The sequence below is a fragment of the Sinocyclocheilus grahami genome, unplaced genomic scaffold (genome assembly GCF_001515645.1).
Source record: "Sinocyclocheilus grahami isolate Dianchi unplaced genomic scaffold, SAMN03320097.WGS_v1.1 scaffold234.1, whole genome shotgun sequence".
NCBI classification, from domain to species: Eukaryota; Metazoa; Chordata; class Actinopteri; order Cypriniformes; family Cyprinidae; genus Sinocyclocheilus; species Sinocyclocheilus grahami.
Genome location: NW_015505413.1, coordinates 786577 through 813720, shown reverse-complemented (window position 1 = coordinate 813720; position 27144 = coordinate 786577). Strand labels below are relative to the sequence as shown.

At 37.8% G+C, this 27144-nt stretch overlaps 1 protein-coding gene across 2 annotated transcripts; it reads right to left on the bottom strand.

Moving 5' to 3' along the window:
* Positions 1-6918: 6918 nt before the first annotated feature.
* LOC107597620 (ribosome-recycling factor, mitochondrial-like) lies at positions 6919-27137 on the bottom strand. Of its 2 annotated transcripts, XM_016288769.1 has the most exons (8): positions 27030-27137; positions 23742-23814; positions 23013-23183; positions 22537-22689; positions 18680-18798; positions 14874-14965; positions 10507-10666; positions 6919-7872 (listed from the first exon to the last, which is right to left on the bottom strand). In XM_016288769.1, the coding sequence occupies exons 2-8, from the start codon at positions 23788-23790 to the stop codon at positions 7795-7797; spliced, it is 822 nt and encodes a 273-aa protein (XP_016144255.1). In that variant the 5' UTR covers positions 23791-23814; positions 27030-27137; the 3' UTR covers positions 6919-7794. The 2 variants fall into 2 exon arrangements, with proteins under 2 accessions (XP_016144255.1, XP_016144256.1); XM_016288770.1 differs by lacking the exon at positions 23742-23814.
* Between the last annotated feature and the right edge of the window lie 7 nt (positions 27138-27144).

Here is a 27144-nt window from a genome sequence, read left to right as displayed (position 1 = left end):
ATTGAGAAATGTTGGATACTGCTGGAAATGCTGCTGTTATGGGGTATCCTATTTATTATTTTAGGATTTTTTTGTTTGCCCCAGTGAAGCATTTCTATTAATATAACTGATTAAGTAGTCAAACTCATTCCATATCAGCAGAATAGTGTGGTACAGAAAGTATATGTCCATAGAAAAGGTTCTGAATTAATTATGTTACTCATGCCTAATGGTCAAAAGCAATAGCAAATGTAATAGGTCAATATTATTAAAATGCAGACAAAGATTTTAAATAGCTAGGTTGGCTTGTACACTATATTGCCAAAAGTATTGGCACACCCCCTTCTAATGAACAGGTTTGACTACTTTAGTAATTTCCATGAGTTCAAATCTTAATGTTTAAGCATATAATGATATTCTAGGGAATTGTTCATTATAATCACCAAACACCAATGACTTGTACATATGCGTACAATCATTTTAGACACTTCCAAAACTGGAAATACAATTTTTAAATACATGAATTATGTTTCCATCGTTGTTGCCACAGTTTTGGAAGTGCCTTTTTCTGTTCTAAGGAAGGGGGTGTCCCAATACATTTGTCCATATGTATGTACGTCATTGGTGTTTGGTGAGTTTTTGGCTCAAGGTCTGCATTTAAAGTCACACCAGAGGTGTTCAGCTGGGATTAGGACTTGGCTTTCTGCAGACCAGTCAAGTTCTTCCACACTGACTGAATCAATCAAAACATTTTTTTTTAACCTTGCCTTATACACAGAGGCATTGCTGTGTTAGAATAGAAATTGGTCCTGTTCAAACTATTGGTATAAAATCAGAAGCACTCAATTCCCCAGAATGCTTAAACATTAAGATTTGTACTCGTGGAAATTACTAAGTCAAAGTAGTCAAACCTGTTCATTAGAAGGGGGAATAGCAAATGTAATAGGTCAATATTATTAAAATGCAGACAAAGATTTTAAATAGCTAGGTTGGCTTGTACACTATATTGCCAAAAGTATTGGCACACCCCCTTCTAATGAACAGGTTTGACTACTTTAGTAATTTCCATGAGTTCAAATCTTAATGTTTAAGCATATAATGATATTCTAGGGAATTGTTCATTATAATCACCAAACACCAATGACTTGTACATATGCGTACAATCATTTTAGACACTTCCAAAACTGGAAATACAATTTTTAAATACATGAATTATGTTTCCATCGTTGTTGCCACAGTTTTGGAAGTGCCTTTTTCTGTTCTAAGGAAGGGGGTGTCCCAATACATTTGTCCATATGTATGTACGTCATTGGTGTTTGGTGAGTTTTTGGCTCAAGGTCTGCATTTAAAGTCACACCAGAGGTGTTCAGCTGGGATTAGGACTTGGCTTTCTGCAGACCAGTCAAGTTCTTCCACACTGACTGAATCAATCAAAACATTTTTTTTTTTACCTTGCCTTATACACAGAGGCATTGCTGTGTTAGAATAGAAATTGGTCCTGTTCAAACTATTGGTATAAAATCAGAAGCACTCAATTCCCCAGAATGCTTAAACATTAAGATTTGTACTCGTGGAAATTACTAAGTCAAAGTAGTCAAACCTGTTCATTAGAAGGGGGGGTCCCAATACTTTGGGCAATATAGTGTATGTTTGGTGCGGTAGGGGTCCCAACCTCATATTCTTTCATAGGGCCCAAAATTACTAGCGGCGCCCCTGTCGCTGTTTTAGAAGATTAAGCCCGCTCCACTGCACTACATTTGCGCTCACGTCTTTTGCAGTGTCTCGAACCACTGCCTAGAATGTCCACGCACCGCGGGGGCTGCGGGGGTGTCCCGTACGCCACTGACCGTGATACAACTATCCTGATATCACAATGAAGAAAAAGTTGATTAAAAATTTAATTCTTGAAGTATTTTAACAGAATTCAAAAACAAAAAAATCAGTCACGTGGTCCAGCAACATGTAAAAAAAAAAAAAGGATCATGGAGAGGATGCCACAGACCCTTATTATGTCTGTCAAGATCAATAAATCACCTAAAATATCTCCCCGGTTGCTGTTTTAGAACATTAAGCCTGCTCCACTGCACTACATTTGCGCTCATGTCTTTTGCAGTGTCTCGAACCACTGCCTAGAATGTCCTGCGACGGGGCCCCCACGCACCGCGGGAGCTGCGGGGGGTCCCGTACGCCACTGACCGTGATACAACTATCCTGATATCACAATGAAGAAAAAGTTGATTAAAAATTAAGTATTTTAACAGAATTCAAAAACAAAAAAATCAGTCACGTGGTCCAGCAACATGTAAAAAAAAAAAAAGGATCATGGAGAGGATGCCACAGACCCTTATTATGTCTGTCAAGATCAATAAATCACCTAAAATATCACATAATTAGATTTTTTTTATGCATAGACAAAGTTATTTCCATTTTTAAAATGTCATGATGTGATTCCTCAACATGTAATAATAATAATAAAGAATGAATAATTCATATTTAAAAAAAATACGGGATGTAATTGCACATAGCGCAGGTTTAGGTCGTTCAGGTTGGATGGAGGGCAACCGGAAGGAAACTATTTCCACAGACTAAAATCCCAACTAGAATAGACCTTAGTCAGGTTTGCGCCATATTTAATTTATGACAGGAATGAAAACGAGGCTGAAGTAAGTGTGTTCAATGGATTGTGCTGTTGTTTAACAACATACCAATTGTTTGGCTGATGAATCGTCTTTCCGAAAGAAAAAAAAGTGGACAAAAATTCCATGAAAGTTGTGAGTTCCGAAAATTCTTCATGAACTAGGACCTTTATACAGTTTGTGTCATTGTACTCCGTGTTGGGGACGTAACACATCACAAGTAAAGCGAGTTACGTAATCAGATGGCTTTTTTAAAAGTAGCCTAACTAGTCAAGTAACGCATTACTTTTACATTTCCAAGAAAATTACTTACAAGTTGCTTTGTTTCCCCATTTATTCAATGACAGCTCTCCTGTCCTGTCCCCTTCCTCATGGGTGTAAATGAAGAGGCACTTCCTTCAGCCTGAGGCTTATTAATTTCACTTTTGGTGTGAAAGGGCCTTTACAGTTGACAAAAATATAACTATAAAAATATAACAAGCCCAGCATAGGTGATAAAAAGTAGGCTAACACAAAAGTAATGTAATGCATACTTGCATGATTAGTAACGTGATTAGTTACTTTTTTATGGAGTAACACAATATTGTAATGCGTTACATTTAAAAGTAGCTTTCCACAACACTGATTTTAAAAACTATAAGTCTCTTCCTCACAGCCTTTTCATCCATGTTAAATTCAATATAGTGTCTAACCTGTAAGGTCTATAGTTTTCATTTTGTATAAAAATCTGATTTGCATTTGTAGTGCTTGGAAAACAATAAAAGGTTTAAGGTTAGCTACGTTTAGGGTGTAAAAAAAATGAGCAATAGTTCCTACAATTAAGCAATTTACACAAAGAAAAAACAATATATAAAGCTTTATATTATTTATTATAAAATCAATTAAAAAGTCAAAATGTCCACTTTATGGAAAACACAGATTGAGCTCTCATTTTGTCTAATCAAATGGCCTCAAAATGAACACGTCCCTCCCTTTAATTCCTCTTATACCACCTGAACCGAGCAATAGCATGTAGCAAATCATAGTTCATAGCTGTGGCTACTGTCTATTTTTGAATTTTTAAAGACATTTTTTAAGGGATAAATTCATCAATCTGTCCTGTCTCAACTTCCAAATTGCATTAGGAAATATGTAAACACAAGGAAAGAAAACAATGTCAAATAATGTCTGGAACTTTCACCAGATGCAAGAAATAAATGACCAACCACATTTCATACAAGTAAAAATTGCAACTTCTAGATTTCGAAAACGCAAATATCTTAAAATATGTACAGTATATCTGTAAGAAGAACAGAACAATTTTGGGTTTCCCAAAGAACCTTTCTGTGAACAGTTCTTAAAATAACCATTGTTTTTCTTAGTGTGAAGAACATTTGAATAATCTAAAGACACTTCTGCGCAAAGAAAAGGTTCCATGGTTGTTAAAGGCTCTTGAAATGTTAAAAGTTCCATCAACACTCTTAAAAAGAAAGGTTCCAGAAGTTTTTTTGGCCTTCGAAGAACCTCCCCAAAGAACCTTTCAGTGAACAGTTCTTAAAAGAACATTTTTTTCTTAACGTAAATAACATTTTAATAATCTATAGAACCTCTTTTTCCATTACAAAGAACCTTGAAAGATTCCATGAATGTGCAGAAAACTGTAGAAAAAAAGGGTTGAAATAAAAAAAAGAGGGATTTCGATTCTGTGCTTCCTCGCAGGCAGTATAATAAATGATCAGGGAGGAAAAGTTTGTTAGGCTGATATCGAATAACAGCAGCGAGCTCGAAGTCCAATTCAAGTGTGAAGTGACATGAGCACGCGGCGGTTAAATCTAACCTATCATCATGCCTGCATTACAATGCAGTTCACTAGCAAGCCACATATTAAGTTGTGTAATTCTTTAAAAAGCTCTCAGATTGACCCGGGATCAAGAATGAATAATGCATTTGCCAGAAAAGGCTTCGTTTCGAACTCCTTACACGCTCTACTGATATATGCAAGACTATCAGAGGGAAGAGAATCCGCGCTAATTTCCCTTCCACTTTGCATATGCAGTGATCATGCCCTTATGGCACCGACATCCCGACGGAAAATCTCTTTTCATCTCCAGCGAAGTGCATCTCGCGCTTAAACTGATTGGATTCTTGATGAGGCGGTCGGGGTGGCTCGCGCACTTCAGGCGAGGACGCGTCGAGCGCGCGGGAGCCAATTCGGTGCCACTGAAGTGATTAAATGCGCTCTCGAGGCCCCCGGTAACTATCTCCGCGTACGGATGCGTGCGTGGACCGTAATCAGCGCACGCGGACAGGGAAAGTATAATAGCACCGCTCTGCCCCTTCGCTGGAGACCCCGTTGTCTGTAAAGTGCTCATATTCCCACCTAACCAGCACATCAGTGTTCTAGCATTGCCACAAGACTGAGAGGATGAATAATGCAGTGCAGTCCTAACTCATTTGCATGCAAACTAGGGGGGAAATACGGAAGATTTCCATGCCGCTGGACACTTGCCTCGGTTAATAGCAGATGCATTGTTTTTTGATTTTGCATGCACACTGACCCCGTTCCGACACGGGTCAAGAGGTGACGGTCCACGTAACGCAGCGTATATAGTCCTGCGATGCGAGTTTACTGTCAATTCAAGAGTTTACAGAGCCAATTTACATGTATATATTTCCAGCGACACAGAAGGAAAAACATTTGGTCTCCCCGCTGCTATCGCAAGCCTCTCCATCATGGTAGTGGTAAACAGAGAAACACACAGTAATCCACTTGATAAATGTCAAGTGAAATGAAGCTATCAGCTGAAAGCAATTTTCGGGGCAGCGCGCGGAGCCAGCAACTGGGGATTTTCACCCCTCCATCGATCACGAGCCTCTCTTTCAGGCCAAGATATACAATGCCCCCAAATTGCTGACATATGGACCGGGGGAAACCTGCCCATTTCCTGTGTCTGCGAACTAGCTCCTCTAAACTTCAGTTTATTTAGTGACCCCACGTTTTCAGCATGCACTGTAAAAAATGACAGTGAATTTAACGGTAAACGACTGTAAAAATGCTACAGTAAAAAGCTGTTAAATGGTTAACGGTAAATTCCCCTACTATATACGGTGAAAAACTGTATTGGACATTACATGTATTGGACATTCATTTTACGGTAGTATGCCATTTTTGGCAGTAAAAAAGACTGTATAATAAACAGTCAATAACCGTAAATTGACATCCCCAGAATTCCCTGCGTTACATTTAAAATTTGATGTTTTTTTTGTTGAAATAACTGTTTCTTCTTAGTTTTTTTCTTATCAGTTTTGTATATTAGGGTTGTGTGTTACACCTGATGTTGTTAAATGAATGTTTATTGCATGATCTCAGTTTCATGTGTGTTTGCATGATGGTGTTTAGTGTTTGTGTGAATGACACTGTGCACCTTCTATATATGTTATTATTTAAAAGCTGCTTGTGATGGGCTTTGGTTCATCATGTGATTTTCTCATCACCGTCTGCATTTGGTGGTAATCAGTGTATTACAAAGGTACAAAACAGATTTCAGTACTTCAATAGGTTGGTATATTAACATTATATCAGTTAATGAAAATACGGTATTTAACTAAATTTAAGTTAAAACCGTAAAACCTAAAACGTTGCTACCGTATTTTTTTACAGTAAAATCTCGGCAACCACAGCTGCCGTTTTTTACCGTAAATTTTATGGATTTGTTTTACAGTGAAGAGACAATGCTTTTTGAGAAATACTGTTGAACATGTAAGGAAAAACTGAAGACGGAATGCTGTATTTATCGCAAACTTTTATTTTTTTTGGCTGAGCATTCACCCTATTCACCTTTCATCCAGCTGTTGAAATGATAAGTCAATTAGAGAAAAAAAAAAGTAAATTATTTGCCTTTTTTTCTTCTTCTCGATCTTAATGGTTTTTAAACGCTGTAACTACTCATGTGAAGCCTGAATGAAAAATTCTCTTTATTGGCAACTACGGTTCCATAAAGAACCCTAACCATCTTAAAAATACGTAAAGGTTCCAAATGAGGCTGCGCAGTGATGCCACAGAAGAGCATTTTTGGTTCCCCAAAGAACCTTTCAGTAAAACTGTTCCTAAAAGAACCACTGTTTTTCTTAAAGAATATTGAAATAATCTAAAGAACCTTTTTCCACTATAAAATTTCCATGGATGTTAAAGGTTCTAAATGGAACCACTGATGCCAATAAAGAACCATTATTTTTTAAAAGTGTAAAACCTTTTCGTCGCATAAAAGGTTCTTTATAGTGAGAAAAGGTTCTTTAGATGATTCAAATGTTCTTTACACTCAGGGGGAAAAAAAGGTTGTTTTGGTTAAAATTTGAGTAACAAATGGTTACTGTTCACTGAAAAGTTATTCAGGAAACCTAAAATGGCTATTCTATAGCACTTTCTGCAAAAATCCCCTTTTGTTTTAAAGAGAGTAGCCGAAAAAACTTTGAACATTCATCAACCAATAAGAATCAGTATTCAGCACTGAGAATTCTGAAATGTTGTCGTAGAAGAAGATATATTTCACATTGCCATTCTAGAATAATCTTGGGCATTAAGTTTCAACAGTAATAAACAAAGAACAGCAGATGTGGAAATATGATTCAAAAGGCGAAGCGCGCACACACACACACGGACTACAGCACCAGGACAATAACTGAAGCATTTTATTACGTTTACAAGGCTAGATCTGATCATATAGATGAAAATAATGACTATTTTAGGCCGATATTGTGAATGCGAAACAAATGTTGGCAGCATGTTGCTTTGTGCTCTCATTCTCCATCCTGTGTGACTTTCAGTCTCCTGTAAAGACCACAGCGTTTACATTCAGTGCGGTGCCTTTTACATAAACACCACGTTTGTGGCATCGCTTTGATTAGGAGGAGTACCCCAAATCACATTAAAACTTAATTTGTCCTGCGTTTGTTTGTTTGGAGATGTGAACACAAGAAGCACCATAAGCCACTGGCGTGCCACGCCAACATTTGTTTATGCATGAGAAAAACCCAAACACCATCCAAAACACCACCTTCGCCGCTTCCATCACCACGATCATTAACTGTTTTCTGTTTGGGGGATTTTTGTTCCAGTCACAAGAACAGCTGACTGTTTTTGACCTGATGATAGCGAGACAAACGGGTCGGGGGTGTCCTGAAAGTCTGGAAGGCCTCGCTGTCATCCGAGTAACTCCTTGGTTTTAGTGGCCAGCTGTTTGTCAGTGTCTGCCACGTAACCGTCTGCCATTTGTTGAATCTGGTGATATTGGAGAACACAAGACAGAACAAATGTATATGGTTATTATACATAAATACCATACTATATTAACACAATTACATATTTGTGTGACTGCAAAAAAATACCTTGTGGGTATTTATGGGTTTGTTGGTTTATTTATTTATTATAAAACAACAATAATTATTAATATTTTTTTACTATTTATTATTATTACTACTAGTACTAATGCTAAATTATATTTATTAGTAATAATAAAACAATTTATTAGCATCAGTACTACTACTACTAGCTGCTAATTATTGGCTATTTATTAATAGAACAACAATTATTAATAACATTATTATTTTATTAACACTACTGCAACTACTAAACGTACTAGTAATAAAATATATTAATTTATTAATAATAAGACTAGTATTCATATTTATCATTATTAATAATATTATTATATTAATATATTTACTACTACTAAAACATATTTATAATTATTTACTATTACTATTAATGTACATTCATTTAATAGTAATAAAACATGAAATAAACTATTATTAATATCATTATTATTACTACTACTACTGCTACTACTACTTTGAAATGAATATTTATTAATAAAACAATAATTAAACATAGGTAATAATAATTATTAAAATTACAACTACTGCTGCTACTAATGATAATAATAAACATTATTCCATTATTAATAAAATAAGTATTAATACTGTATTATTATTATTATTGTTGTTTTAATACATTTAAATTAATATTTATTTATGCATTTATTAATAATAAAACAACATTTAAAACATATCATTATTTGTTATTATTAATAATACTACCATTATCACTACAGTCATGGCCAAAAGTTTTGGCAGTGACATAAATTTTGTGTTTTGCAAAGTTTGCTGCTTAAGATGTTGTGGTGTTCATTCACATTGTTTCTAGATTATTGTGTAGAGTGATCAAATGCATTTTAAATAATTGCTAAAAGCTTCATAGGCCAAAAAAAATTAACTTTTCACACACACACACAAAAAATGTCACTGTTTTTTGATCCTGACACAAAATGAGCAGCTAACATTAATTGACTAACCATATCAGCAGCACATGTGAAAGTGTGAATGAGTACTAGTCAGTTAAAATCACTATCATACTAATTAGTCTGTAAGAGCAGACTGATTGCTATAAAAGGTGGGAAGAAGTGCTTCCAATCATTGTGTTCTTGTTAGCAATGGTTACCTCCAAAGAAACACGTGCAGCCATCATCACTTTGCATCAAAATGGCTTCACATGCAAGGAAATTGTGCCAACGAATATTGCACCTGAAAGAGCCATTTACTGGATCATCAAGAACTTCAAATAGAGAGGTTCGACTGCAGTGAAGAAGTCGTCAGGATGTCCCAGAGTGTCCAGCAAGCGCCAGGATCGTCTCCTCCTGAGGAGTCAGCTGGAATCGTGTCACCAGCAGTGCAGAGCTTGCTCAGGAATGGCAGCAGGTTGGTGTGAGAGCATCTGTACGCACAGTGAGGCCAAGACTTTTGGACAACAGCCTGGTGTCAAGAAGGGCAGCAAAGAAGCTCCTTCTCTCCAAGAAAAACACCAAGGACAGACTGAAACTCTGCAGGAAGTATTAAGTAAGGATTGAACAGCAGAAGACTGGTGCAAAATTATTTTCTCTGATGAAGCTCCCTTCTGACTGTTTGGGACATCTGGAAAATCGATTGACTGGAGAAGAAAAGGTGAACGCTACCATGAGTCCTGTGTTGTGCCAACAGTGAAGCATCCTGAGACCATCCATGTGTGAGGATTGTTTTCAACCAAGGGAGTGGGCTCTCTCATAATTCTGCCCAAAAACACTGCCATGAATAAAGAACGGTATCAAAACGTCCTGCAAGAGCGACTTCTTCCAACGATCCATGAGCAATTCGGTGCATTTCCATGCATTTTCCAGCATGATGGAGCATGTCACAAAGCAAGAGTGATAAAGAAGTGGCTCGAAATCATTACATTGCCATTTTGGATCCGTGGCCAGGCAACTCCCCAGATCTCAATCCCATAGAGAACCTGTGGTCAGTCCTCAAAAGGCGAGTGGACAAGCAGAAGCCCACAAATTGTGATCAACTCCGAGAACTAATAAGGAAAGAATGGATCGCCATCAGTCAGGATTTGGCCCAGAAGCTAATATCCAGCATGCCAGAGCGAATTGCAGAGGTTATGAAGAACAAGGGTCAACACTGTAAATATTGACTCATTGCATTTATTTTGCCAATAAAAGCCTTTAAAACTTATGATATGCTTATCATTGTTTTTCAGTATACCATAGAAACATGTGGAAAAATAATCTACAAATACTGAAGCAGCAAACTTTGCAAAACACAAAATTTATGTCACTGCCAAAACTTTTGGCTAAGACTGTACTACTACTAATAATGTACATGAATTTATTAATAAACAAGTATTAATATTTATTATTAGTATTATTGCTACTAGGACTACAATTATTACTACTTTCAATACCATCAAGTTAATATTCATTTATTAATAATAAAACATTTAAAAAAAATTTACTACTGCTATTACTACTGATATTAATAAAATAAAAATGTATAATTAATATATTAATAAATATTAATAAATCATCCTCATTTGTGTCACCTGTTTTTCTATCAAGTGAATGGTATCTTCAGAGACGCCCTCTTTGGACTTCTTCACTCGCGCGACAGCATTGGTCCGTACTTTCCTCAGCGAATCCTTGGCCTTGTTACTGAACTGCTTCGCCAGTTTCACCAGATTCTCCCTGTGTTCACGCGTCACCCTGGAAGTCAAATACACTGTTAAACCAACTCATTTTAGATCATAATAATCACTGAAATGTCTTAAGATCAGTTGTGCTGATTTATATTTTTAGACCAAATGACATTTAGAGGATGAGTAACTACATTAAGAACAAATCTGACAGTCCAGACTGTTCTTTACACTTTGATATTATGACGCTTATGACATATAATCTGTGTTTATGATATGGCTGCAAGCCAGAAACAGCTATAAGCACGGTCTTTGAAAATAAAACAAAAAGTTTGACAATAAACAAACTGTTGTTCTCGCCCAAATTCTGCTGTAGGTGTAGAAGTTTCCCCATCTTATAATTGGCATTTTGCTGCCAGCCACTTGCAAACAGTCCAAGAGTAGTGTCTGTTTACTGCAAACAATGTTCATAATTATGGATTCTGAGCCAATCAAGCCTCCCGCTCTCTTTAGAAATGCAAATGCATGCGAGGAGGCTGCACTGATTACGGGCGAGACGTCCGGCCCCTCTGAACGCGCTGCCAGACGAGCACCTGCTGCTGGAGCTAGAGCTGCAGCGCGGCCTCGTAATCAAACAGTTTTGTGGTTTGTAGAATGAAGGCCGTGCAGCGAGACTCTTTGGCTTGGCAGGGAAGAGCAGCGGCGTTCAGAGGTTCAAGACCGCTGCGTTTGCTTCCTTGTGTCACATATAAAAAAAGTATACAGAGAACAGAAGGGAACATGAAAAATTACAATACAAAGCCATCTTAAACACTAACAGAACATGCGAGTTTTCCCATATATACGGTATATATATATATATATATATATATATATATATATACAGATGAAAAAGAACAGGATATGACTGGATTGAGATAAAAAGAAACATTATGAAAAGCATGCAGTTATGTTATGCTATGTGTTTTGAGTATTTTCCAAGGTGTTCCTATGGTGTTGATAAAGTGTTCTAGGTGGTTCCTAGGGAGTCACTATGCAGTTACTAGGGAGTTCTGAATGGTTGCTTTGGAATGGTTATGCGCTTGATAGTGTGTTCTGGGTGGTTGCTAAGGTGCAGCTATGTAGCTGGCACAGTTGATACTAAGGCCCTGTTTACACTAGTGCGTTTTCGCTTTAAAACGGCGTTTTAAAATGAAAATGATCCTCGTCTACACTGACGTTTTCACTGCATTTTGGAAATGATCTCAGTCTACACTACACAACCAAAAACGCATATCACATGACCATTCATGCAGGTACAACCATAGATATGTATAGGTAGATTCCCTATTATTTAGATGGCATCTGCGTGCTTGGGGTGGTCGAATGGGGAATCTACCTATACATATCTATGGGTACAACTATGAGCATGATGTTATTGTTTACATGGTCATCAAGGATACGCAGAGCGAATGTGGGCAGCCATGCCATCATTTTCAAAAGTCTCCGTTTTGGTTCGTTTACACTGAAACGCAACCCTGCAGTTTTCAAACTAAAACGGGGGCTGCAGCATTTTCAAAAGTCTCTGAGGGTCGAAAACGCAGGAGTAGTGTAAACGACAGGTGTAACCATAGCAAAAGTTATGCATTTTAAAACGAAAACACACTAGTATAAACGTAGCCTAAGATGTTCTGGATTAGGGCTGTCATGATTCCTTGATTCAATTCAAGTACTCTAATACATACCTGCAAACTCAGGTGAAAAAGGTGACATGGTTCCAAATATAATCCTTGTACGGGGGTCTGGGGACTTCCCCACCCCAGAAGAACATTTTTGAGAATTGAACATAAATGAAGCGTTCTGGTGCACTCTCACATCAGGTGCATCCCAAACCGCGTACTTATGCACTATTCTATGCTGTTTTGTAGTATAAATAATGTGAGTAGTGTGTTCACACTGAAAATTCCAAAAAGAAAAAGTAGACTTTAAATACACTGATGATGCATTTAAATAACCAAAAATCGAAGTGTGGAATGTTGAACACTTCATGCACTCAACTGTTGCAGCTTTAATTATGTCGTGGAGGGGTAGGGCTATAAGACTCTGTTTATTAATGACAAAATAACCTATTATAATTCATACACTACATGGTTAAGTACATAGCGCACAAGTAAATCATGTATAAGTACATAGTGTATAGTGCGTAATTTGGGATGCAGTTATAGTTTATTTTTGAGAGGATCGGATGAAGAGATGATAGGTTCACAGTAAATGCTGCTCCACACAAACAGTTATCGTTTACATGTGGGGAGCATCTCAAACTCCATCTCTGCATATTGTTGAGAGTTTGGGTTTATTATAATGTTCATCTGGGATCAATGTGCACCATTCTATAATGTAAATCATTTATAAACCTATGCCAACACAGGAGAATACATCATTATCTTTCTCAAAATGCTAATTGTTCATCGCGACTTCAAAATCAAAGTTTAAACCCTCACTCTGCGTTTGCATGTTTTGAAGTCCACATGTTCTTGTTCAAGAAATGCCAGTAGCTGTAGCATTTCTATCATAAAGAAATGTCCAAATATTAAAGATTAAATGGACATTTGAATTAAAGGTTTAGTCAATATTAAACAAGGATTAGATAGTGCAATAAAGTGTAACGGTATATTCACACGGGACGTCGGCGTCGACTCTTGATGGAGGGCGTTTCTGAAGCTTGGTGTTGACGCGACCGTCATAGTGACAACAGCCAATCACATTAGTTTTCTGGTGTTGTATGAACGCGATTGGCTAGCGTCTGCACCAGGGTATTTGCATAAGGCGATCTGATTGGCTGATGCCTGCGTTGGTGCTTGAAAAGCATTGACGTCAGGCCATTGGAGCCCTCTGCATTTGATATAATACATAATGTACGTACACTATGATTATATTATTTGATTACATTGTTTTTAACTGTTTTGTTCAATAAAACCATATGATTACTTGCTTTTGATATTTTATTTGAACCAATGATTACTGCCTCATTGCTATTATATACTGTATATATATATATATATATATATGTATTTTAAGTAATTTTAAAGTCTAATGTTTGCTTGTGTCTATTTTTATTACCACAAAAAAATATCCGATAACACGATTAATAGTCAGAAAAATCAACCGTTTACTTGATTACCTAAGGTGGCCATATGTGCCATTTATACGGGACACTTCCTGGCCAGGATTTTTTTATATTGCCTAAAACATCCAAAGTAGTTTGACCAATAACATGCATGTATTGTACATCGACCAATCATGGCGCGTGAGAAGGTGAGATCTACAGAGAACAATCAAAGCGATGCAAATACACACACGTGTTGTGTAGATGAGTCCTCTGCACAATCTAACTTTGCTGCAGCATGGAACAACCTGCTGGTTCGTCTGGCCAGAGGAGAACTGGCCCCCTGACTGAGCCTGGTTTCTCCCAAGGTTTTTTCTCCATTCTGTCACCGATGGAGTTTTGGTTTATTGCCGCTGTCGCCTCTGTCTTGCTTAATTGGGGACACTTAATTTCCAGCGATATTGTTGACTTGATTGCACAGATACCATTTAAACTGAACTGAGCTGGATGATGACATAACTGAATTCAATGATGAACTGCCTTTAACTGAAAATTTTGTGTTTACTATTGTCCTTTTGCATTATTGACACACTATTTTCCTATTTAATACTGTAAAGCTGCTTTGACACAATCTGTATTGTTAAAAGCGCTATATAAATAAAGGTGACTTGTTCGTTCATTTGACTTGAAGCGTCACTGCGCACCGATCATTGTATGGCACCAAAGTACCGCAAGAGTGATTCGAATGCATAAGATAATCGTTAGTGACAGCCCTGTTCAGCATTTTTCCTAGGGTGATTGTTTATTACCCCTAGTGAAAAGAGGCTCTCCTTCAACCTGCTGAAAAAAGTTAAAACCAGCCTAAGCTGGTCTCCCAGCCCAGTCAAGCAGGTTTTCAGCTGGTCTCCAGTCTTAAGATTTAGAAAGTCTTAACTTTCTTAACTCCAGTCTTAACTTAAGAAAAGGGCCCAAAATCCCTCTAAAACTAAAATGCCCAAAAGCAATGGTGATGCATGCCTTAGCAAGCTAAAAACACATTAAAGAGACATTAGCATTGCACAGACAACAGGATAAGAATTAGACAGAACAACAGGAACTGGAGTGAAAGCAAACAAAGCTTGTAGAAAGTGCTGTTAAAAGGAAAGGTGAGAGTGGTCATGGGGATTCAGGCCCTGGGCAGTAAAACACTCACTTGGGAACAGGCACCCTGATGATGGTGCCCTCCACCTCCGGGTTGAGTCCCATGCTGCTGTCTTGTAAGGCACGGGTGACGGCTGCCATGGCCTGAGGACACATTGCACAAACACACACACATCAGAGCTAATGACAGCCAGCTGGGCTTGCGGTACCTGCTGCAAACCTTCACACACCCTTTGCATCTCTCCAGCCCTCATATCTCACTAGACCACCCCCTTCCAGATCAGTGGAGTACCCCAACCCGGGGCCCTTTGATCCAGAAGGAACTGGGCAGCATCTCCCCATGATGGAGCTCCAGAGAGCGGGGCAGAGGGGTGGAGTGCATGGTGTAGGAAGCGCCGTGGGGCGCTGTCAGCGCCTGATCCCGTGGGACGGAGCTGAGAGGTTGCAGTGCAGGGCGATGACCCACCGTGACCCTGTTTCGGGGGTTTATGCCTGTTCACCTCATAACCTATTACAACTCCTGTGGCCAGACTAGCCTGAGATTACACTCTGAACTTGTGTGCAGGCAGTCTAGTGTGTATACATCACAGTGGATTTAGTCTGTTTGGACTGGAATACTAGTGCATACTGCCCAGTATATACTGTATATGCCTATTATTACATAAAACAGCATGTGAAGTGGTATGCAACAACAAACGTTTAGCACAGTAGTGTGCTATAAAGTTCTCCCATTACCACATTGCATGTTTAATTCTGTGTCAAATATTTTGTTTTGCATACACACTGTATACACAAGTTTCAGGAGTGACAACCGGATTTAAAAATGGGATTGAAGCCCCTTAAATTATCATTTTGTGTTTGTACAGAACAGAACTGGCACCATGCCAGGTGTCTCACATGTTTGGTATCCAAAGGCTACTTTGCAGAGCGCGCTCCTAAATGGTTGCCATGTCCACTTATTATAAGCGCATTGGGCTTGTTGTTTGGGCTCAGCTCATTAATTCATCCAGTTTATGGAGTTAATAATGTAGGCAGGCATGTCGCGATATTTTGCCATGTGGCTAATTTGATTTGATTTGGACTTGAGTAATTATGGGCTTCTTCTTATTTGTTGTTTTTTTTCTAAGACGATCTGGCAACACTAATGAGTCAAAACATACCCTGTGATTTTATTGCCCCGCACGTATAGAACAGACACAACTCTGATACGTGTTTAAGTACATCATTACCAACTAGTTGTTGAGTTTGGTTCTGTGTACACTGCATGGAATTGTGGGAAATGCGATTGCCACTACCTGATTTTTTCAGGAATCAATTCGGTTGTAGATTGTGGTTGTCTGAAGTGTGTGTGTACAGAACAGGATTAAGCACTAAAATGTGAAATGACAACTGAATTTAGCTGCAGTGTGTATACAACCTCGGAATCAGACTCAGTAACTGCGAGTCATTTTTCAGTCCTGTTGAAGTTAATACATTGCAGTAATGAAAAAAAAAAGTTAGTTTCATGCAATTTACATCAGTCTATTTAATAACTGGTTATTCATATGACAGTGTGTAAATAAAGATACATATTCACCACAGAATTTTGTTTTATAACTCAGTTAACCTTTTTCTTCACCAAACAAGAAGAAACAGGTAAAAAAAGTATACACGCATGTGCTGTACACACATTCCTCCAATGTTAATATGCATTTCTTGTGAGGTCTGACTCACTTACAGGCATTGTGTGCGTGCGATTTCTCTCTGATCGTCATCCATCATTACTTCCTGGTGGTTCGTAATTTTACAGTAAAACCAGTGTTGTTCTGGTTAGTAAGTGGAAAAAAAACAAACCTGTAACCCTCTGTACTTGTGATTAAAAAGAGAAGAGGGTTCAAAGTCAACTTGAGAAACTGGGGGCTAAAAAAAATAAAAAAATTCTCAGCTAATGACTGCTGTCTGCACCACAACACAAAACAGCCACTGGGGTTTCTCAACAAGGCTGCACCTTCTCTGGCCCTTTAATGAATGACTGGAAAACAACAGCCTCTTCTCAGAGAGTGTGTAATGGATTAGAACAATCATGAAGCTGTAAGCTTTTGGTCCGGGCCAGTCACCTCTGTGTTGTTTTTGCAGGCCTGTTAGGTAATGGACAGTTTTTCCTGACACCCTAAATGGCCGCATATGGTATTATGGTCATCTGAGCATAAAAACTGACCCCTTAATACTGTGCAGAGTCTTTTTTAGTATTATGTTAATATAGAGGTGATGAATAGAAAGGCAAATCCATTTGCAAATGTTAATTGTTAGATCAATAACATAACGTGCCACCCCAGTTGTTGTTAACACAAGGGAAAGTAACATTTGGTCATATTTCTGTATTCTTTACATGGCTCTCTGTTATGCTTGATTCTGATTGGACAGTTACAGCATTCAGGTGTTGAATGTTTTTGTATAATAACTTCTTATCTGTAAATTTCACTGCTGTCCATGGCAGCATATATAATATAATCAGGGATGCACATAAGATTTTCCATCTGGTTCTCATGAGAGCACCTGGAGATTTGGTTTGGTGCTCACACCGCATGTAGTGTGACCCATTAAATATTAATAAAATAATAAACAAAATAATAAAGTGTGACAATAGTATTATATTTTAAGATACAAAAAGTAAAAAGTATTAAATAAAAATACAATTCTTTTATAGTACACAAAATACAATGCTAATACTTACATTTAAATTTTTTTTTTTTTCATATAATTTTTTAGCATTTTCAAATCTAAAATCAGCAAGCTTTTATTTTGGCGGGTTGCTGGCAAAGTAAGTATATGTGCTGCCGACTGAAGTGCAAAAGTGAATGAAATTTCATAGTTTTGCTGTGAAACCGGCAGCGCATAGTATAGATTTATGCTTCAGTTTGAATGTAAATCTTATATAGCATTATAGTTAGTCGATATAAAACGGTGATTATGCATTAACAGCTGCCAACCATGTCGGTATGCAAATGAGTGGTCTGAATATATTTACCCAACGCATTTTATATTTGTCACGCATGCACACCTGCACACCACTTATGTGCATCTATAAATGTAATAAAATACAATATAATATGTAATATAATAAATGAACACTGTAATATTATTGGAGTGTTACTGATCAACTTATATGTTAACAGAAGCTTCAAGCCAAAGCTTTAAGCCAAAGCTACAAGCAACCATGTATCAGTTTCAGGGTGATGCAAAACCCCTGTGCTTTGGTTTTGATCATCCTATCAAGGTTTATTTTGCAATAATGACTGGCTGACTGTACATTATCCCTTACATACATGCAATCTTTGGCTTGAAGTCTCCCAGGATGGATGACGAAGGTAGATTGGTGGGTTTTAGAGCCACCAGGAAACCAGAGCCTTTGGTATTGAGTGGACATAGGCCAAGAAGTGAGAGCATTAATCTCATTAGGGTTATCTGAACATCAGGCAGAAAGAACTCATATATATCAATGGAGAGAGTGTGGTGATGGGAGAAGGAGGAGAGGAAAAGCAGAAAGACACCGACTTATGTGTAGAGAGGCAGAAAGACACCAAAAAGAGAGAGAGATATCACACATTAACTCAGGTCTAAGTTCCAGAGGCCACTTTGCGGTCATTTCCTGGCCTGACAGCTAACCACAGAGTCTTGGCCTACGTTTCAATCGTTCTCCAAGAACAAAGGGCTTCCCCCAACGATCAATCAATTTCTCTGAAACCAGGCTGGAAAGAGTCCATCACACTCAGGTTTCAGTAGGAGAAACAGTGTTTTTGGTGTGTGCGCTTGACATTGCATGCAGCAGTATGAACTGAGAAGTTCTGCTAGGAAGCCATCTGTAGTTTGGTTCCGTACCTCTGGGAAGCCAGTCATGTTGACCACAAGTAGCTGAGGAGACTTCATGGATATCTGGCCCAGCTGGTTGAGTGGAAATTTGCCATCCTTTGTGGTGACTGTAATGTGGTCCAGCGCACCTGAGAACACAAGAACACAATCCTTTGTTAACCAGTGCGTTTCTCCACAATTTTAAAGTGAGTTATTCAACCATTTGCAAGTTGAAAAAAACAACAACAAAAAAACAACATAGCGATAAACATGCAATGCACCAGTTAAAACGTCATACAGTTTCATAACACCTCCTTCTTATTAGATGTTATAGGAACATTTGGGACCAATTCTCACTATTAACTACTACTTTTTCCCCTCAATAAACTCCTAATTTTCTGCTTATTAATAGGTAGATGTTAAGTTTAGGGTTAGGAGATCTAAAATACAGTCATGCAGAAGAAGACATTAATATGTGCTTTATTAGTCCCAATAAACAGCCAATATTCTAGTAATAGGCATGCTAATAAGCAACTAGTTAATAGTGAGAATTTGTGCCCAAATAAAGTGTTACCAAAATGTTTTGTCTTCACTGAAAGCGAAAAGCATCAAAAATCACAATTAATCAGAGTGTATGTGATATGCTTGATATACAGTTACTGTATTAGCCATGGCATACTGGACCAATGAAAGCTATCCAATGAGTTGCGACAAAAATGGAAAGTAGGCAACCGACAAGATGTTGTGCATTGTTGCTGAAACTCAAAGAGTAAAGGCAATAGCAACACCAAGGCCATGGGTTCCATTCTCAGGAAATGCATGAACCGAAAAAGAATGTTTCTGAACTCAAGAATGTTTAGACTGTTTTTGTTCATACAATGAAAGTCATTAGGGCCCAAAACAACACTGTATGTACCATTGTATGTACAAAAAAAACAAAGACATTTTTCAAAACTCCACAGAAGAAAGAATGTCAGGTTTGGAATGATGTAAGGCTAGGTGAACTATCCCAAGAAAAACAATGCAATAACTACCTTCACTGTCTGTCAACTAGACGCTTGCCTGCATTCTGTATCCTTTCCCAACCAGTCTCAAAAAATTAAAGGTTGTAAAAGAAGAGGCACCTTTCGATGTCTGTTGTGACGACATGTCTCGCTTTCCTTGAGGGATGAAAGCACCCATTCCTTTCTCTCCAGACAGAAAATCAGAACATTTCGCCAGCATGTTTCCTTCCCTCATCTGCCTTACCTCACACAGCAATGTTTCTGTCTCCCGCCCTTTGTCCCCAGTCTTACCTTACTTTATCCCACACTTCTAAAAGCCGGAGAACAGCTGAGACGCACTGCGCTGCACTTTGATCTTTCAGAACCTGCATGCGCCTTTTTGACCAAAGAAAACACTCAATAACTTCAAATTCTCCATATATGCACCATTTTGCCACTCAGTTGAACAGTAACATCCAAGACGATCATACTTCAGCTTCTGTCCAATCTCTAAGGGGTTGAACAGTGCATATGGGACTTTGCCCAAACCTCCATCTCAAATTGGGACAGGATCCCACCTCAGATTGTATGTGTGCAACCTGCAAGCTTTCACATCTGCTAACACTTCCATGAAACATATTGCTGTTTCCTCCACTAAAAAACCTTGAAGTTTAACAGGGAAGCTATTAGCCAAATGGGCTCTTTCTGGTCATGGTACCACCTGCTGCCCTCTCCGTTTCAAAAACCTAAAGGTTAGTCAATATTCAGAAGCAACACTGGCTTGATTTTAGATTTACTTTCTTGCAGAAGAACCACCAATATGATGGCTGTTTGAGCCTTTTGTTGGAAACACCGAAGCGATGAGGTGTTTGGAAAAATATAAATGTCTCGGTGAAGCAATGTCCTCTGACGGCAGATTTATCTGGAACAAGAGAAGGTATATTTGTGGAGATCCAAGCGTAAGCGGTCTATCCTATAGATGACAGGCCGACAGGCCGTAATCCTCATGTTGTGTGCCCAGACATCGGGTCACCACATTAATCCTGCACTGCGCAACCATGTTCCCTCGGCCAAGGTGATTCTCCTGTCCTTCATAATAAACTTGCTGCTTAACTAAATCCAGATGATTCCGTCATTTGCTTAAAAGAACATCATTTCATTTTGCTATCTCACTGACCTTCCATATTCGCCTCGAGGAACCAAGCTGGATCAAGGAGCAGGGAGGGAAGGACTGGCAAGGTCAAGAGGTCAAAGGAAAGAGCATGGACTCCACATCCACAAGTCCCAAATGTCCAACTGTTGGGTCTTTTGGGATTGGGCTAGAGTGAACGGGGTTGACCTGGATGTACTTCAGGAAGTAGGATCGCAAACAGGGTGACCCCACCTTTTGGAACAATGGTCACGGCCAGAACGTGCAAAGGTGGATCGTCGTGCATTGATCCTCATGGGAGGACGAGGCAACACAATACTCCTCTAGCCTTGTGTAACCTCAGTGACATTGATAACGTAGATCAGGGCTCTTAAAGTCCAGTCCTGGAGGGCCAACGACCTGCAACGTTTAGTTTTAACCCTAACCAAACACACCCGAACAAGCTAATAAAGGTGTGGTGAATTGCTTGCAAATTACAGATAGGTGGGTTAAATTAAAGTCTACAGGACACTGGCTCTCCAGGAATGGAGCTTAAGAGCACTGATTTAGACGACGTGGCACACCAAGGTTAAAATCAGTGACACCAAACAGCACTGGATCTTGTGTCTTGTAATTGAATGTGATCCACAAGGTATATACAATAGTTGAGTATATACTATGAGAATGTGATCCTATATGAGAGAAGCTTTTCAGTGAATAAAGCTTCTTATGGCTTCAGAAGTCACATTTATTTCTGTGATTTCTTAATTCTCTGATTCAATTGTTTGTTCACTTTGTTACTCAAAAATCAAGGAAGGCTTAATGGAAATGTGGTATATTAAACCATTTAATTAAATCATAATAATTAAATATCATTCCTTTGTTAATTTAATGAAAACTGCTTACTGATTACTTAACTAATTCATTGTTTCATTCATCAAGTAGTTTTTACAGCATTTTTGTCTTGCATTAAACATTCTGAACTCTCATTAAATCAATTAAATAAACATTAAAATATATTACATCAAAAGGCTAAAAATGTCTAGATTTAGGATAAGATTTGTGCATCCATTTAATTGTATTATTCATATCTGAAATGAATTTAAATTTAAGAAAGTGGAATTAAATCCCCAAAAAATGTATAACTGTACTATAATAAATGTTTGTATAAATGATCAATAAATGGCATTTACATGATCATACATCAAACGAGGTATTTAATATATTTATAATATGAGTTCTAATTTTTTATAATAATAAATTATATAATCAACTAATTCAAACTTTAAAATGAAAGTTATTTTGAAAAAAAAAAGATGGACATTAACTGCTTTGACAGTATTGAACTTTTAAACTTGGATAAATCTGTAGAGAAACAAATATATTCTACACATCAGTGACTAAATAGGCATAATTAGTCCAAATTGATTACGTAATTCCTCTGTTGTGTGCCTGTGTAGAATTATCAGTTCCAATTCCACCAGTTCCAATTCTTGCCAATTCCAGTTCAATGCTTTTAAGAGCTCTCCAAAAATAACTGAACACTGATAATACAGCTATTATAATAAACAGAAATATTTATGAGTTAAATGTAGCTTGTAAAAATGTATTTCATTAGAATATTCCCATATTTTTGAATGGCTTCCAACAGCCAGATGGTGTAGTAACAACATTTACCAGTGGGGGCTAACTAGTCAAACCTTGACCCAAGCATCACAGTTACAGGTTAAAAAGCACAGGATTGCCTGTGTGTCAGTGTCTCGCAAGGTCCTGACCTGGTGATGTGCGAATGCTGAGATTGCGGCTGAAGTCTTCTTTTAGAGTAGCCAGGACAGCAGCCATGTCTTCCTTCACCTCCTCCAGGCTGATAATATCCTCCACCAATGCCGCATTGATGTTCACTTTAGCTGTCTGCCCTTTTGCTTTTGCTAACATATAAAAAGCAACAAAGAAGAAAGAAACATTAATGTCTTCATCACTGATGGCTTCAAAAGAAGAGCTGGAGATCGAAATGAAAGACTGTGACCAGCATGCTGGCTGATTGTCTTAGCAATTACAAATGAAAGCAGGATTTGGAGGTCAGACGGGGAAAGAGGGAATTTCTCCTCCCTTCATATGGGCTCTAAGCCCACTTGAGTGAACCTAAACAAGCACTGCTATGGAAAACAAACACAATATCACTCCTACCCCTATGCTGGACGTTCTTTGTTGTGGCTCTATGAGGGATAAGTAGCCGCCGTGCTCCACTCACCTTTACTCTTTTTTGTGGCATAATGACGGACATAATTCGGCAGAAGCGCAGGACAGCTCGTGTGGGGCAGAGAGGGGACTCTTGAACTAGTCAACAGTGGGCTCCTCACAACGGAGGGCAGAAATCTGCACAGTACTGGTCGCAGGAGGTTAAGATGACTCAATGCCATGTCTGAGGTCACAATACAAAAAAATGGAGAGAAAATTATTTATGCAAGGATGATAAACACGTAGAGCAACTTTACATTATATATAGATACTCCATAAGAAAGAGTAAAACACATTAGCCACAACACAATATTGCCACCAGGGGGTGTCTGTAAAATTGTAAAAAGTCCCGAACAGAGACAGACAAGCAAACCACCATCAGTTTCATCAATAGAGTCAAACTGAACTCAAAAGCATAGCGTGATCGTCATTTTAGTACAAATACAAGTGGATGACAAAGGACAAATAAGAGTGTTCAAGATAAAGAAAAGGAACAATTTTTAAAACATCTTTAAAATGCATGTGCAAAGTTCATAGAAATGAACTTACTGTATTTATGTTGGTTTTATATTTAAAAAAAAAACATTGTTAAAGGCATTTAACTTTAATGAGTCAGATGTAATTCCATTGTGACTTTTTAATTGTAATTTCCATTGTAATTTCACTGTCTAATTTTTATTTAATTATTAATTTCAGTATCTTATTGTCATAAAGGGTCAAATTACTTAAAAGACGTATTGACCTTGACAGACAGTTATGAGGGTCTGAGGGGGTCCTCTTTGTGATATCATTTAGTTGCACCACATCACTTTGATCTGGTGAAGAAAGAAAAAATATATAGTTTATATATATATATATATTTGATATTATTTATATCCCACAAAATATAAACATGAATTTTAATTAGGGGAAAAAAAGGATCATACAAAGGCTTTATTCAAGTAATTGAATTTATGAATTGTGTTTTGAATTTTGTTAATTCATTTTAATTGTAATTGTGTTTTTTAGTTGCGTTAGTTAATTGTTGTTATAAAATATTCATTTTATAATTATTAAAATATTTGATTTAATATATAAAGGTCAAATATTATATGTTATATGTAACATAATCCATGCCATATAAAAAAAACAATAATTAAAAATGTTTATTCATCAAGAAGTTTTTATGGCATTTTAGCCATTTATGATGTTTTTATGATGTTGCTAGCGTGTTCTGGGTGGTTTCTTCCTGGCTCAAGTCAAAAGAGTCCACCCCTGAGTTTCTATTATATTCTAGTCCCTTGATATGTCTCAGGACTTTTCTTCAATGCAAGTTTATACATTTTTCCACCTTGTTTATAGTCCGCCAGGTGAAAATTGTAAGTCTGATGGCTTAGAAAAGTAATAGCACAACTCCCCTGCAGCCGCACGATTTGACGTATCATTCATGTCTGTAGCACAAACAGTGCTGAGTTTAATACTCCGGGTTAGGGCAGTGCTCCTCAATCCTGGTCCTGGAGGTCCCCCAACACTGCACATTTGGGATGTCTCCTTAATCGAACACATCTGATTCAACTCATCAGCTCATTAGCGGAGACTCCGAGTCCTGCAATGTGTGTGTCACTGCCGCTTCATTTAGTAGCATAAATCTTCAAACGGTGGTTGTTTATCAGCGTGGACTGTAACAGCAGCGCTGTTCTGCAGGTGCTCTGGAACAAGCCAGCTCATGGGTTGCTTGCGCCTCTGTCATTGCTTCTTTGATTTTGTCTAGCGTGAGGTATCCCGCTAGTCAAAACACAGCCAGCCAGGATAGAGACTGAAACATGTTTTTGGCCGTGTGTTTTTACAGTTGCTGTGATAAAGATAACTTTGTGGCACGGGTCTAACAGCAGCCACTGCAGCTTTTTCCCCAAACACGCACAAGCTGCGATTTTTATCGGCCCTTGATGATGCTTGTTGCAGGTTCAATGGGAGCCGCAGCTGTTCTGGTTAGACGCAGATCAAAAAATGAAAAGCGTGACTTAGGAGTCATGGGAGTTGTCCGACACGGGTGTTTTGGTCCACGGGGTGTGGATGGAGAAGAGGTGATGGCAGTTTTTAGAGAGGCCGTCAAGCAGAAAAACTGTTGCACAGGTGGTCTGTGGGTTACAGTGCGCCGCCGTTTGATTTATACCGGTAGGAATTAGAGCGGTTGGCGTACCCTCATTGCGTGAGCTCACCTCATGAAAGAAATGTTTACAGTGTGAACTCTTAAAAGTTCTTACTGTAAAAACAGAGACAGTGTTGCATATCAGTTTGGTTGCAGTAATATAAACCAGTGGTTGGATTTCATGATGTTTAAGCCACTGCTCGTAACAGTAACTGTATTTCAAAGCTTTTTAATTAAAGGCATAACTCACCCAAAAAGAAATAGCATGTCGTTATTTATTTACCTTCATTTCATCTGTTGAACATCTGTTCATCTGTTAGAGGAGGTGTTTAGCAGAATGCTCCAGCTGCTCTTTTACAATGCAAGTGAATGGTAAATAAGGGTTGTTGAGGGAATTGTTCACCCAAAAATGAAAGTTTGCTGAAAATGTATTAACTCTCAGGCCATCCAAGATGTAGATGAGTTTGTTTCTTTATCAGATTTGGAGAAATGTAGCATTACATCACTTGCTCATCAATGGATCATCTGCAGTAAATGGGTGCCGTCAGAATGAGAGCCAAACAGCTGATAAAACATCCACACCAAGTAATCTACACCGCTTTAGTCACAGAGAATCGCAGAACGATTTCTGAGTGAACTATTCCTTTAACAACCTTTGGTCACCATTCATTAGAATGGCATGGAAAAGGGCAGCGTGTACATTCTGTGAAAATTCTCTTATGTGTTTAACCAGCAAAATGAAATGAATGAATAAATAATGACATGATATTCCTTTTTAGGTGAGCTGTGCCTTTAATTAAAAAGCCTGGAAATACAGTTGTTGCAAAAAAATATATAGTATGGTATTTATGTCCCAAAAGGTCAAAATCAAAATTACTTTTAATTCAGATATTAAAAAAAGTATTATCATACAAAATGTTTATTCAAGCCATTATTTTAAGAATAGTATTTTAATGTATTTTTGGATAAATTAATTATTATTATGAAATATTAAATTTATAAATTAATAAATAAAATGAATAAAAATAAATAAATAAAATGAGGTAAATAAATAATGACGTGATATGAGCTGTCTTTAATTAAGCAGCCTTAAAATAGAGGGTTGCTGCAAAAATAATAACCATGGCCAGTTATTTATAATATATAATCATTATAAAACTGGTTGAACAGTGTTCTTTTTATTTTTATTTTTTTTACAAATGTTCTATTTCGTAATCATTTAAAATGCTTTTATTTTAATTTATATAATGTATGCTCAGTGCACTCAGGTTATTTTCCAGTTTCTTTTTTTTTTAAATCTAAAACCTATAGCCTCGCTAATTAAATATTATTGTATTTTCCATACAGTCATGAGAAGTAAGCGGCTTTAAAGTGTATGATCCATCATCTATGAGAGGAAAACGCTTAAAAGTGAACATTTAAAGAACAGAAGCATGAGTTGGTGAAAAAGTGAAATATTCCTCATCTTAGTATGGCAACCTATAACAGCACCTTTAACCAATGATATATGGATATTATGTTCTGAAACTAAAACAACAGCACGCGCTCTCCTTTGCCTTCCATTTATGTATGCCCTGTGGTATTAATAACAATGTTTCCAAGCATTACCCAAGGAATAATTTAAAGGGACACGAATTTTCCATGTTTTTTTTTCAGCACAGACAGGCTGTTCATTTGACCTCAAGTCAAGTCTGCATTAGCACACTGCAGTACATAACAATGTACTCCAAGCATCTGTCAGCTGACAGAGACTGAGAGCAGTGCCATGCTGCTAGGCTACATTATGAACACTACAGAAATCAAACACACACATTGCTACAAACATAAACATACACAGCCAGTACACATAAATTAATCCCGCTAATGTAATAAACAACACGAGTGTAATTCACACATACTCACTTTCCTCATGTAGAAAAACGTGTCTTAGCAGTCATGGCTTGTAGTACAGTCCCTTATTGACAACATGGGCAGCTCAAGGGCACATGTCATCGCATTTCAGTGTTGTGCGTCATCG